Here is a 14,966-nt window from a genome sequence, read left to right as displayed (position 1 = left end):
GCAGGTGGAGAGGTTTCGGGGGCTTTGGGGAGATGAGTTCTATCTTGGCAATGTTAAATTTAAACTTCCTAGATCAAATAGGCAGTCAGTTATATGAATTTGGTGTTCCAGAAAGAGGACTGAACTGAAAGTGTAGCTAAACAAAGGAGGACCAAGGACTGAGCCCCGAGGCCTCCAGCATTGAAAGTGTGGGAAGAAGAGAAAGAACCAGCAGAGTAGATTGAGTACCAGGAGAATGAGGAGAGTGTGGTGCTTGACGGCCAAGTGAGGAAGACAGATCAAGGAGTTCTAATGTTTTCTGTCCAGTTAGGGCTTTCCTCATAGCTCAGTCAGTAAAGAATCTGCCTGCGATGCAGGAGAGCCCGGTTCGATTCCTGAGTCTGGAAGATCCCCTGGAGAAGGGATAGGCTACCTATTCCAGTATTCTTGGACTTCACTTGTGGCTCAGCTGGTAAAGAATCCACTCACAATGTGGGATACCTGGGTTTGATCCTTGGGTTGGGAAGATCCCCTGGAGAACGGAAAGGCTACCCACTCCACTATTCTGGCCTGGAGAATTCCATGGACTCTGTAGTCCATGGGGGTTGCAAAGAGTTGGACACGACTAAGCAACTTTCACTTCACTCAATTCCAGATATTCATACCCTACTTTGGAACCATTGCTAGCATGTTCTGTCATTTACTGTGGATTAACATCAGGCTTTTAACACTGTGAAGGCTTTTTGTTTTATTTAAAGATATACACATTCAGAGAATGATACTAGTGTACTGGGCACAGAGACTAGAAAATGTTAACGTTTTACCATATTTGTTTCAGACTTTTTAAAAAAGAAATTAAAAATTACTAAGAGAGCTGAAGTTCCCTTTTCTTCCTAGGTAGCCAGTCTCCTCTTTTCCTTTCCTCCTGTAAAGCTGATCCACATTCTTCCATTTCACATCATTGTTCTTGTTAATACATATATGTGTCCATAAATTCATGTATGGTGTTTTATGTATTAAAAATTTACAATCATGGCGTACTAGAAATATTTCTAAACATGCTTTTTCCAATTTGTTTTGAAATGTATTCATGTTGACACGTGGATTATTAATTCGGGACTGTACAGTTTATGAAGACACTCATTCATTTATCCCTTCTTCCACTGATGGACCTTTAGGTCATTGCCCGTCTTTCTGGTACAGCAGTGCTGCAGTGAACATTTTTGAACCTGCTCTCTTGGGTGCATGCTGGGTTGTGGGGTGCACACAACTTTGGTTTTGTGTTGCCATCATCATCATAAGAGAGAAGCCCTTTCTCCCTGGCTGGCCAGTGCTTGGGATGTTTATACCTTTTATTTTTTCCAGTCTTATAGAATTGAAATCATTTCCTGTTTAAGTTCGCATTTCTCTAGTATTTGTGAAGAGGGGCATTTAATCACATGTTTATTAGCCACTGAGCCTCATCTTTTTTCCATCTTGTTATTTTCTTCCACTTTTATTTATAGGAATTCTTCATATATTGTTTACTGATTTTCTTGATAATTATCAATGTTACAAATACTTGTTCTTTATCTGACTTTTATCTTTACTTATGATTCTCTTATACAGAAAAAGACTAATTTTATTGTGGCTGGTGGTAGGAATGGGGCAATTGTGAGTGGGTATGAGGGGTTTTTTGAAGTGATAGAAATACTATAAAATTAGGTTGTGGGGATTGTACAACTCTGTAAATTTACTAACCATCATTGTATTGTACACTTAAGTGAATTTTATGGTTTGTAAATTATACTTCAATAAAAGCTGTTTCAATTAACATTTTTTTTAATGTGGTCTTATTCATCAGTGTTTCCTGTTGTAGTTTGTGTGCTTTATGTCTTATGGAATTTTACCTAATCTATTGTCAAAAGGCATTTAAATTTTTTTCTAATTACCTTCAAGTCTTATTTTGCACATTTGTATGTTGGGAATTTATTTTGGAGTATAGTTGGAGGTAAGGATAGAATTTTATCTGTGTGTAGCCTGTTATGAGATTATATCATCTTTTTCAATTGATTAAATGGGTATGTAAATGCTACTTCAGATACACACATCCACTCTCATGTCTGAGCCTAAGATTTTTTTGCCTCTCTTTGCAAAATATCACACTGTCTTAATTGCTATAATTTCATAAGGAGCTTTGCTATTGGGGAGGGCAGATCATCTTTCATTACTCTTTGACATTGATGTCTAACAACATTACTTGGTCTTTATTCCTCCATATGAATATAAAGTCAGATTGTCAAGTTTGTCAAAAAACCCTCTTGGAATTTTTATTGAAATTGCATTGCATTTCACTATTGAGCCCCACACCCCATGAAAATGGTGTATTTATATCTTCTTTTAGGTTCTTCAGTAAAGTTTTATTATTGATCTGTAATACTTTTTTAAGATTTATAAGTACTTTATATAGTTTTGGTTGCTGTTGTAAATGGAATATGTTTAAATAGTTTCCATTTTCTAATGTATCTGCTGGTGTAGAGGACTACTCTTCTTTTTCTTTTTTCCCTTTTAAGTTTTGACTTAGAGTAAAGTTCAGAAATCTAGGCACACAGCTGAGTGCATATGTTAAGTGCTCATCTTTGTCACCTCTACCTTCATGCCCCTTCTCAATTAGTATTTTCCCAGAGAAACCACTGTTGTGATTTTCATGATCATTTTGAATTTCATATATGTATAGAATCACAGCACATGGCCTCTTTTGTATCTAGACTCTTTCTTGCTACATCACACCTTTGAGATTCTTCTATGCTGTGTTTGGCAGTAGTTGGTTCTTTTCCATTTCTCTGTAGTATTCCACTGTATGAATGTACCACAATTCACAGATTTTAATTTTTAAATATCCCAATTATTAATTTATAAGCCATAATAACACCTTATAATCATTTTACCTCACAACAGCTTTGGCTTTGAAAAAGGAAAATACTAATTTGAGCAGTATGAGAAACTTTATTTTCTTTGAATAGAGACATAATTCATGTCAGAGTTCAATTATATGTTCAAGAAGTTAGTTACTATAACCAGAAGGTCGGTCTAACTAATGTTAACTAATGTCTTTACAGGGCAAATTTATTTCCATGTGTTGCTGTTCACCAGTGAAAAAAATTCAACCTGAGAATCTCAACAGGTTCTTTTAAAAAATAGCCTCCTTCCCATTTTATGCAGTAAAATGTGGAACCAGAGCTTTCTAAAGAAAAGGAAGGACAAACAGAGACCTCTATAGCTGGTGGTGCACAAACTCATAGGCAGAGCATGGAACCCTGGGGAAGCAGTCCATTCATAAGCTGACAGAATTTTAACCATTTTAATATAAACTGCCAGGGATCTAAAAGAACTGATCCACACAAACTGTTTCCTCTCTGAACATCCATCACCAGGATATTTGGAGGACATTGCTGCTACTTAAGCCCCTCTTACTCCACACCCACATTTGTGAAGAATATCTGCTGCTTCTCATCCTCAAGTGTTAGACCTTTGCTCTGCTTGTGCGACTAGCGACAGTGTTAAAGAAAATGCAGCTGTTACTGAAAACCCTGCAACCAAACCAGTGGTCCTTTCATTGGGGCACGGACAGTCTTTTTCTGATAAGACAAAAAAGGACTAAAACTGCATCTGGTATTTAGGGGTGGGATTCATATGATTTTAATCACCGCATGATTTTGCCAAGCCTCAAACTTACCATTTTCCAAAGAATCTGTTTTGGCAAACCAAAGTCTAACTTGGTGCTATACTTTTCCTGCCTCCCCTAGAGCCTGATTCAGACCACAGTTCAAACAACCCAGTGAAAATGACATGGTAATCGGCACAAGTGGTCTTGTCTACTCTAATGCAGAATATTAGAGAGTATTGTTGATTAATTTTCATTATTTAAGATTGTGTTCATCAAAAAGGAGCTTTACTACTAAATACAGAAATGTATCATGTTTCCACAGAGGGAATTTTCTTATTTTTAAACATTTTAAAGTAAAATAATTTTAATGCTAATACCCAGAAAGTTACAAACTATTTTCATAGAAAATAACAAGTCTCCTTTTCACAAAAACAAGATTTCCTCACCAAAATATTCTACCAAGTCATGGCAGAAATGGTGAAGTCTAATCAGAAAAAGAATAGATACCGGGCAGCAGAGCTTAAAACAGTGATCGTGATTTCTGCTCTAGACTGAATGTTTGTTTTGCAGCTTCATATATTGACACCTGATTTCCAGTGTGTTGGTATTTAGAAGGGGGACTTTTGGGGTGACTAGGTCATGAGGATGGAGTACCCTTATAAAAGAGGCCGCAGAGAGCCCTTTCACCCGTTCCACCATATGAGGACACAGTGACGCACCAAACATCAAATTTGCCATTGCCTTGATGTCGAATTTGCCATCCTCTGGAACTAAGAAAACAAATTTCTGTTGTTTGTAAGTCATTCAGTCTGTGATATTCTGCTACAGCAGCCGAAACAGATTAAGACAATTTCCTTAGGATCCTTCTCATAACCCAGAGAATGTTCCTCCTTGTAGTTACTTTCTTTTTATAGTCCTTAATGCCTCCAAAATGAGAAATGCCCTGTTTATGCCAAGGACAAAAAGGTGAGAAAGAAAATAGTACATTTCCTTTCAACTCTGAATCTGGGTGGATGCCACTTCAGATGTTACTGTCAAAAGAAATTAGGCTATAGGAATTCAATACTAATTGCCATTGCTTTTCACTCTGCGTGTTTGTCAGTCATAGCAAAGGGCCATGGGGATGACTGGGGAACGTGTGGGAGCCTCTTTGAGTCCTGGAGATGCTTTTAATAAATGCCAGCTTTCTGCCTCTCAAGTTCCTCCACGCCTGTGGGTCCTGGGTCTGCGTGAGTAGTGGAATTGAAGTGGCTCTTTTGTGGGTCTTCCCTGGCAGTTCAGTTGTTAAGACACCGTGTTTCCATTGCAGGGAGCATGGATTCCATCCCTAGTTGGGAAGCTAAGGTCCTGCATGCTGTGCCGGGTGGCCAGAAAAATAGGATGGAAAAAGTGACCATTTTGTAATGCTTAAGCACAATCCATTGCTTTCCTTGACATCCAGGAAGCCAACCCTTGCCAGCATAGAGGTCTATATCTGTGGGGATTCCACCTTTCCAGAGAAAAGCCTTGTTGAATGTTACCTGGAAAGCAGACAAGACTGGTAACTTGGAAACACATTTACATGAGAGCAGAGCTCTACAGAAAACTGCGACTTGGCCACAGTCTCTAAAATGCCACATGGGGAAAAGAGCACTATTTATCAATACAGAGTTTTCCCCAGGGGAAGCCTTTGGTGGTTTTGTTTACAAAACAATAAACGTCCTGGTAGGGAGTTTTTTGTTTGTTTCTAGTTCAACCCGTGGGAATGAAACCATTGTTCCTCATGATTTCAGTTATGTGATATTTTTTGACAGTTTGTAGCTTTTTAAAGAATTCACAAGTTTTTCTTCATGCTGCTGCTACTGCTGCTAAGTTGCTTCAGTCATGTCTGACTGTGCGACCCCAGAGACGGCAGCCCACCAGGCTCCCCCGTCCCTGGGATTCTCCAGGCAAGAACACTGGAGTGGGGTGCCATTTCCTTCTCCCATGGATGAAACTGAAAAGTGAAAGTGAAGTCGCTCAGTCGTGTCCGACTCTTTGCGACCCCATGGACTGCAGCCCACCAGGCTCCTCTGTCCATGGGATTTTCGAGGCAAGAGTACTGGAGTGGGGTGCCATTGCCTTCATGCTGGGAGTTTGTTAAATCTTGAAAAGACTGCAGAAGCTGTTGACATCTTAAATGGCATAAACTACTTGAAGTGAGGTCAGTGTATTTGCAGAGGACAGTCTGGAAAATCTTTGAGAAGTAACTACACTCTGGAAAATACAATTTATTGACTATGTTGTATTTATTTATTTATTTTTGGAGTTTCCTGATCTTTATTTTTTTTTACTTTACAACATTGTATTGATTTTGCCGTACGTCAACATGAATCCGCCACGGGTGTACACGACGTGTTCCCAATCCTGAACCCCCCTCCCGCTTCCCTCTATGTTGTATTTAGGTCCATTTGTTAAAAAATGATCAGTAAGGTCCTGAAGTGGCAAGAGTGTAAATCTCTTTTATGGTCTGCCTCCTGTTGAAGCAAGGTAGAATCAGTTCTAAGCTAATTATTTGAACATTTGGACAGGTTCATTTCTACATGTGAGAGAATGAGTTTTCTGTTGGTCAGATTCTTTTTTAGTGTCTTGGTACCAGTTCTGTGGACCAGACATAATTCAGATGCTCTGCCTTCAGGGACACTGGAAAGATTAGAGAATCACATTTTTCATTTTGAGGCTTGTGGAGAATATGCCCTTTGTCGTTAGAGAGCTCGTCCATCGTTTGTTGAAAGTCTCCTTGTAGTCATCAGAAAACAGTTAGTGACCACTTAATGTGCAAAGTGTATTAACTGGAGACTTTGGGATTTTGATGCAACTATTTCTTCCTTTCATTTATGATGGTTTTGATTACAAGTGACAGAGTACCTTAATACGACTGGCTTAAAGAATAGAGGGAAACTTATTTTTGTTACATAACAGGATACGCAGTACTTGGGTGACAGTTTCAGGAGCCCTGATTTCCTCTTCCTGGTCTGTGTGCTCAGCATGTTGGCCTTGCCCTAGGCAGGGGTGTTTGAGAGTCATGGGGTAGCTGAGTAGTCTCAGGTGTCACGTCCAGATATTGGAATAATAACCCGAGGAAGAGGAGGTGCCCTTCTCGTGTGTGAAGAGCAGGATAAGTTCGCAGAGAACCTATGGCCAATTTCCCCTCATCTCGTTGGGAAAAAGAGTCACATGCTTTTTCCTAAGTCAGTTCATAAGAAATGAAGTAATGTTCAGGATTCTCGCTGAGCTTAAATGGAGTTTCATGTTCCCTTGAGATTTGGCTCAAGGAAGAATGTGAGCAACACTTGAACAGTGTTGTTCAGTGTACGTGAACAACATTGGGACTCTGTTAGGAAAGGAGTCGCGGAGCTAGACGCCATCATCCATAGCTCTCAGCCCACAGGTTTTTCAGTGGGCCTCGGTGGACCCCAGACGTCAAGAACAACCTCTGGTTGTTTATCAAAATGAGTCAGAGCTTTTGCTAGAACTTTGAGGACTGCACAGTAGGCAAGGCAAGCCGAAGCCCTTCACCTCCATCAGCATATCCCACAGAGCTGGCAGCAGGCATGTCTTCATGAGGAAAATTGAAGTTTCTTACTTGTAAGTCATTACAAGGCTCTACACCTTGTAGACCAGTGGGTATGTCCACTTTTTCAGGTTCCCAGGTTATTTAAAAAGAAATGCCAAAACGGAGCTATAGAAACATGGCGTATTGTATATGTTTACTTCCAAGAAAGTATTTCAGACCCAGAAACAGTACCGTGACATCCTGTAGAAACAAAACATCAGAAGTCCAGATCTGACTGGAGATCGGACAGCATTCTGCCTTTCGGTCCTGTGGAGGCTGCAGAGGATCCCAGAAAAGACTGCAGAATGTTAAACTCAGAGTCCAGGGGAATGGCCCTAATGCCTAACTCCTCTGGGGCACTTGGCACTGTTGACCCCCTCTCCTAAACAAGGTACCCACTGACACAGGCTAGACAGCACAGCACCTTCTTGGTATCCCATCTGTGATCAGAGGCCATCCCAGGGTGAGGGGGAGGAGGCAGGGCGGGAAGCCCTTGGCATTGCTACCTGAAGTCTCCTGCCACAGGGGGTGCCTCCAGGAACCCTGAGGAGAGCCTTCTGCAGTTGATTCGTGTCCTAAGCACTGCCACTCTCCTTTCACATTTTGTTTTCATATAGTTGTGCTTTTACTCACTGTGGTCCTCTTCCTCGGATTATTTAATTCATTTTAACAAGCTTTTCTTTTTTGGGGGTGGGCACTGCTCTATGCCAGGAACTGCCTCGAACCCGAGATGGAGTTAATAAGAGAGAATGGTTTGGTGATGGTGACAGATAACAAAATAGATGACAGGACAGTGAATGTATTGCTGCTGTAGAGTTGGCACAGGATGCCACAGGAGACGCAGAGGTGTGCGTCAAACTCTTGGTTGAAGAGAATGGAGTCTGAGCCATATCCTGAAGGAGAGCTTAAAATGAATGTCTTTAAAGGGATGCTGGTCCTTTTTGGGGAGTGGGAATGGTGTTGATAGCACATAGTTTCCTGGGCAGCTTTGGAGTAAAGAAAATTTTACATTTTGCAGTAGTGTTATTATATAGCTGATTTTGCCTCCCTGGTAGCTCAGAAAGTAAAGAATTCACCTCCAATGTGGGAGACCTGGCTTCGATCCCTGGGTTAGGAAGATCCCTTGGAGGAGGGCTTGGCAACCCACCTTAGTATCCCACTGGCAGAATCCCCATGGACAGAGGAGCCTGGCGGGCTACAGTCCATAGGGTCGCAAAGAGTCAGACACGACTAGCGGCTAAGCACAGCACAGCATAGCTCATTTTGCCCATAATTAGGAGGTTCAGAAAAACTAATAGTTTATCTCTTACAGGTAAAGCCGTATTTCTGCTCTATAAATATTTTTCTTTTAGTCTTGATCTTTCAGATGTTGTCTTGCCTACTATGTTCCTTTTTAAGTTTTAAAATGTTTATTGAAGTATAATTGGATATTTCTTTTGTACAGCCAAGTGACTCACTTATACGTGCTATTTTTCATTTTCTTTTCCATTATGGTTTATCACAGGGTATTGAGTATAGTTCCCTGTGCTGTACAGTAAGAGGTTGTTTATCCATCCCGTATATAATAGTTTGCCTCTGTTGATCCCAAACTCGCTATCCTTCACTCCACCACCTGCCTACCTACTACATTCCTAATTTAAAAGATATATTCATTATTAAGTGTTGCACTATAGTAACTTTCTTGAGAGAAAACTTACATTAAAAGGAGGTTATTTAAGTACAAACAGCTTTTCCGTGTCCCGCTGTTTGTGTAGAATCAAACAGGAAGGGAAGCTTTGTGGTGCTTGGCATGGTCATAAGTTGATGGCCATAGATTTAAAGTAGAAGAAATATGAAGTCTGAATTCCTTTTGGGGAAAACAAAACCTTTTTATGCTTCTACAACTCAGGAGGGAATGGCTTTCCCTGCCAGGTCCTTGACACCTTAAGCAGAAAAGTTGGGAATCTCATGTGACCTGATTTCAGAGGCAAAACCCTTTCTTCGAGTCAGGGAGAGACCCTTAACAGTACTGGATGTTGTGAGAAATCCAGACAGAATGGTACAAAAGATGGGTGGAGGCGGCCAACATTGCACCGTTCAGCAGAGATCAGCCCAGCTCACTCCCCGACAGTGTTGTCATTCTGGGGAGCACATAGCAGGGAGCGAGACACAACCCCTGTTCTTCCTCAGGAGCGGATATTCTGAGAACTCCAGAGAAACTAGCTTGCCGGGTGTTTTGATTCCCTCTTTGCTCTCTTCCCTCTGTTAGGAGCGAAGAATAAGCTGAGCAGACTCTGACCGTTGGTTTTCAGCCCGCCAGGACCCTCTGCACAGTTCTCCTTTCGCGGCTCATGTGCTACATCCTCTGCCCTCAGTGTGCAGCTGGCCCCCAACGCAATGTGTGTTTGTCAAACCATGGAAGTGGGGCAGTATGGCAAGAACGCAAGTCGGGCCGGAGACCGGGGAGTCCTCCTGGAGCCCTTCATCCACCAGGTGGGCGGACACAGCAGCATGATGCGCTACGACGACCACACTGTGTGCAAGCCCCTCATCTCCCGGGAGCAGCGCTTCTACGAGTCCCTCCCTCCCGAGATGAAGGAGTTCACCCCTGAGTACAAAGGTCAGTCCCTGGCCAGCTGGGAGAGAGCAGCATCGTATAGGCCCTCAGCCCAGTTTTCCTTGTTCTGTCGGCCACGTGATACGGTTGTAGGTCTGTGTTGTCTCCGTGCAGCTAAGTCACTTTGTTAAGCAAAATTTGAAAGCATCAGCAAGGTCTTTATTTCTTGAAAACTGAGTCCATTGATAGGTAAACCTGAGAAGAATTCACAGCATTAAGTCCCGTTGGCGAAGAGCATGCTGTTGTCTAGGAGGTTTCCCTGTTGGCTGGGATGATCTAGGAGAGAAGGGGCAGCACTTCTCTGCTCCCAGAGAAGGAATTGGATGCTCTCCAGGCTCAGGGGATGAGGTACATGGTGAGGAGGTGCTGTGGAGCTTGTGTGTGTATGTGCTGGGGGTGAATGGATAGTAAGAAGTTTACAGAAGGACTGGAGCCTGGAGGTCCTAACTTTTAAAGGAAAAATAATCTGCTTTATAATGTAACTTGATAGGCTAGAACCCCATGAATGTATACCAGAATTTAAGTCACTTTGTTTTAAAATCTGATTTTTGTCACTGCGTGTATACATTTTTATTGACCCTCATGTATAAGTTGAGGCTTCCCAGGCGGCACTAGTGGCAAAGAACCTGCCTGCCAATACAGGAGACATAAGAGACGCAGGTTTGATCCCTGGGTTGGGAAGATCCCCTGGAGGAGGGCATGGCAACCCACTCCAGTATTCTAGCCTGGAGAATCCCATGGACAGAGGAACTTGGCGGGCTATGGTCCGTAGGGTCGCAAAGAGTCAGACACGACTGAAGCGACTTTAGTACACATCCGTGCACATATAAATTACATTTTCTGTGTTCTTTTTATTTTGGCCATGCTGCATGGCTTGTGGGATCTTAGTTCCCTGACCAGGGATTGAATCCAGGCTGCTGCAGTGAAAGCACTGAGCTAACCACTGGACTGCTGGGACATTCCCTGTGTTCTGTTTTTTCACCTTTGCCAAAGCAATGTGAATTCAGTCACGTTTGCACCGTGCTTTACTTGGGAGATCCTCGATTTAGAAAAAACAGTCTATATTGGTATTGGCTTTTGTTTCCTTAACTCTTTTATTGTGGTGAAACATACATAACATAAAATTTAACCATTTTTTAAGGTGGATGCAGCTTTTTAAAAAATTAAATTATAATTATACAGCAAAATTTACCATTTTTAAGTGTTTAATTTAGTGGCATTAAATACATTCACTATGCTGTATACCATTACCATTATCTATTTCTGGAACTTTTACATCACCTCAAACAAAATCTCTGTACCCGTTAAATAGTTCATTTCCCCTCACCTGGTACCCTCTAATCTACCTTCTGTCTATAAATTTGCCCATTTTAGATATTTCATACAAGTGGAATCATGTAATGTTTGTCCTTTTGGATTTGGCTTATTTCATTTAGCATAATGTTTTCAAGGTTCATCATGTGTCAGAACTTCGTTTGTTTTTATGCCTGAATACTGTTCCATTGTAAATGTATGCTGTGTTTTATTTATCTGTTCATCTATTGATGGACACCTGAGTTGTTTCCACCTTTTGGCTATTAAGAATAATGTTTCTGTAAGTATTACCTTACAAACACATTCTTGAGTCCCTGATTTCAGTTCTTTTGGGTATATACCTAGGAGTGGAATTGCTGGATCACATGGTAATTTTGTGTTTAGCGTTTCTGAAGAACTGTCAAACTGGTTTCCATATTAGCCTACCATTTGACATTCTTACCAGCAATGTTTCTTTTTCTCCACATCCTTACAAACCATTATTTTCCATTAAAAACAATAGCAACAACTGTGTAGCCACCCAAGTGGGTGTGAAGTGGTATCCCATCCTTATGATACCTGTTTTATTAATGACTGATGAATGAGGTTGATGTGCCATTGGCTATTTGTGTATCTTCTCTGGAGCAGTGTCTATTCAAGTCCTTTGTGCAGTTTTGAATCGGTTGGTTTGTTACTGTTTTCAGAACAGAATCAGAAGCATATTGAATTTGGAAGAATAAATACTCTTAACGCTGCAAAATGAGAGAGAAGCGAGAATCAAACACACTGCCGACTCTAAGTGGCTAAGAAACAAGTTACAAATTCTTTATAAATGTAGCTTCAGCCACCCACCCATCCACACTCAATACATCATGGCCAAATCTTTTGCTATAAAAATGCCAAAACCAGAAAAAAAAAAAACTACAATCCCTGTTAGCTCATGGAGTCCTCTTCTGATGCTAAGGGAAGAAAAAAATCCTTTAAAATGAAGTGGAACCCCAGGCTGCAGAGAAATGTTTTCTAAGTCACAACCACCAGAATTTGGACTAGTTAGAATCTCAAGGTGCCACCCAGGGAAGGATTGTCAGTCATACATTGTTTCAGTTTTCCTTCCAACCAGTTCTCAGCTTGGGGAACAGAAGTCCAAAACCCATAGCAAGTCTTTAGTATCTGCTTGATTTTCTTTCCTCAGGGTGCATTTTCACTAGGGAAGAGTAAATACACTTTCTCAAAAATACAATTAAATTGAAACTGATCTCTTCTTTTTTTTAAGTCAAATAAAGTCCCAAGAAAATGGAAGATATGATGGGTTCGATTCATGTGTTTCCAAGACTGATACCTTAGGTTTTTAGTTTTTTCTTGGCTGTTCTGAGGGCATGGAGGAGCTTAGTTCTCTGACTAGGGATCAAACCCATCTCCTTCAGTGGAAGCACAGTCTTAACCACTACACCACCAGAGAAGTCCTTTACTTTTTATTTTGAAATGTAAAATTACAGAAAAGTTGAAAAAGTAATGGAGGTCCTCTAACGCTCCCATGATGCCAGTGTACTGAGCAAAGCCCTGTCACTGTGCAGCTCACCTCTCCGTGGAAATGCCTGTACTGGCTTTCCTGTGTGCATGGCAAGACCATCAGCCCTGGGTGAGATTCAGGAAGCGTCTTCAACCTCTTGAGTTCTGCCAGGATAATGGTTTATTTTTACTTTTTCTACCAAGATATTTGAAAATATCTGTGTGAATGGAAAGCTGCAGTTGATGGTTCTCTCCAAGATGATTCAGATGCTAGAAGTGGATTTGGATGTAACCAATGTAATCCAAGCTGATGAACCCACTGCTTCAGCTTGCAGTACAGTGGGCTGAAATTCAGTGTTTGGAAGGGATTACAGGGCACTGAAAGACATCTTGATCAACACAAACTCAGCCTCATCCCTCCCCTTCTCATCCCTCCCTCCCCATCCCTTCCCTCCTCATCTCTCCCTCCTCACCCCTCCCCTCTCCATCCCTCCCCCCCCCACCCCTCCCCTTCCCATCCTTCCCTCTCCATCCCTCCCCTCCCCTTCCCTCTCCTCCCCTCTCCTCTCCTGCTTGTGTTGTACTGGCCTATAGGGTCCTCTTTACCGTTCACACATACTCAATGAGAGCATGCCAGAAAATTGGTGAGTGCTTTGGTGAGCAGACAAGAAACAGCCCTGTCATGAATCAGCTGGGTGTTACTCTAATTCCAAAGAATGTGCTAAAGACTCAGATGAAGTTCAGTGTCCCAGTGATGTATCCCGTTGAAGGAGAAGGGAACATAAGACAGTTTTTGGTTTTCTCTGTTTGACCAGAAGCATAATGCTATAAATGTAACCCTTATTGGTAGCTGGGTAGGAAGAGCTATTTTTCAGCTAGAAGAGGGAAGCCCTTGAGTTCTGCTCCATGAATTCAGCTTTCGGAAAGAGCCCCTGGCTTGTCAAGAGTGAACTGACTGTGGCAGAAATTGTGCTGTGGTCTGTGCTCTAGCAGACAGGAGGCTGCAGTGCGATGGCAGCAACGCGAGGAACGGGTGAGGCCATGAAAACCTGGCACTTTACACCCTGCCCTTAAGTGCCTTACGTGAATTTTAGTACCTGGTTTTTAAAGGGTTTAGATGTCAAGAATCCTGCTATTTCATACCTATTAGATACTGAAATCAAAGGCTTTATTTAGGTTGGCTGTCTAGTATTAATAAATAAAAGTATCATTAAAAGATACGTAACCATATCATGGTTTATAATTACCAAAGCCAGGAAAGGAGCCTTGGTGTAATACTATTAGCTAACCTGTACACTTTATTCAAATTTTGGCTGTTTTCTCACTTCCATCATTTTTCAGGTCCAGGATTTCACAATGTATTCAGTCCTCCTTGGCCTCCTCCAGTCTGGGACAGTTTCTCACTCTTTCTTTGTCTTTCGTGACCTCGATGCTTTTGAAGAGCACTAGTAGTTATTTTGTAGATTGTCCCTAAATTTGGATTTGTTTTCTCTTTCCTAATGATTAGATTGAGGTTCTATATTTTGGGCGGTAGAAACGATCCAGTGTTCTCTTCAGTTCATCATGTCAGGAGGCCCATCTCTCGTTACTGGTGATATAACTTTGATTGCTTTGTTAAGATGGTGCCTGCCTGGCTTTTGCACTGTAAAATTACGACTTTTCTTGTTGTAATTAATGAGTTTCATGTGGAGAGATACCTTGGGACTCTCTGGATATCCTGCTTCATAGCATACTAGTTTTCCAATTGATCAGTGGTTCTTTCCTGTGATAATTACTAAATTGCAGAGTGAGGGACACAGAGAAGGCAATGGCACCCCACTCCAGTACTCTTGCCTGAAAAATCCCTTGGAGCCTGGTGGGCTGCAGTCCATGGGGTCACTAAGAGTCAGACACAACTGAGCGACTTCACTTTTACTTTTCACTTTCATGCATTGGAGAAGGAAATGGCAACCCACTCCAGTGTTCTTGCCTGGAGAATCCCAGGGACGAGGGAGCCTGGTGGGCTGCCGTCTCTGGGGTCGCACAGAATCGGACACGACTGAAGCGACTTAGCAGCAGCAGCAGCAGCAGCAGAGTGAGGGACAGGGAGGCCTGGCATGCTGCAGTCCATGGGGTAGCAAAGAGTCAGACATGACTTAGCGACTGAACCACAGCAAAATTGCATGCCTAGTGATGACATCTCTTTCCATCATTTCTTCTATACTTAGTAGTTAAAATAAATTACAGTTCTGTATGGAAGAATTGTTCCTCCTCACCCATTTATCTATCACTGTGGACATATGTATTTTATTCCTCAAATTATTCTAGATTTGGTCACTGGGACCCCTTAACATTAGCTCTTGTGTACTTTTGACATACACCCCTCATCA

The 14,966-nt window shown here is 41.8% G+C and overlaps 1 protein-coding gene and 1 pseudogene across 4 annotated transcripts in view; both read left to right on the top strand.

The window, feature by feature from the left end:
- Positions 1 to 14,966, top strand: part of IP6K1 (inositol hexakisphosphate kinase 1) — a 51,123-nt gene that overhangs the window by 23,277 nt on the left and 12,880 nt on the right. For 2 of the 4 annotated variants that reach the window (XM_040246981.1, XM_040246982.1), the window contains one exon: positions 9,448 to 9,671. In XM_040246981.1, coding sequence (XP_040102915.1) covers positions 9,530 to 9,671 — 142 coding nt within the window. In that variant the 5' untranslated portion in view covers positions 9,448 to 9,529. Of the gene's footprint in view, positions 1 to 9,447; positions 9,799 to 14,966 lie in introns of all 4 variants that reach the window. The other 2 variants (XM_040246979.1, XM_040246980.1) reach the window with 1 other exon arrangement.
- On the top strand, positions 10,978 to 13,671 carry LOC120868431 (annotated as a pseudogene).

The sequence above is a fragment of the Oryx dammah genome, unplaced genomic scaffold (genome assembly GCF_014754425.2).
Source record: "Oryx dammah isolate SB20612 unplaced genomic scaffold, SCBI_Odam_1.1 HiC_scaffold_9, whole genome shotgun sequence".
Lineage (NCBI taxonomy): Eukaryota > Metazoa > Chordata > Mammalia > Artiodactyla > Bovidae > Oryx > Oryx dammah.
The sequence above is the reverse complement of the archived record's forward strand: the minus strand, read 5'-3'. Positions and strand labels throughout refer to the sequence as shown.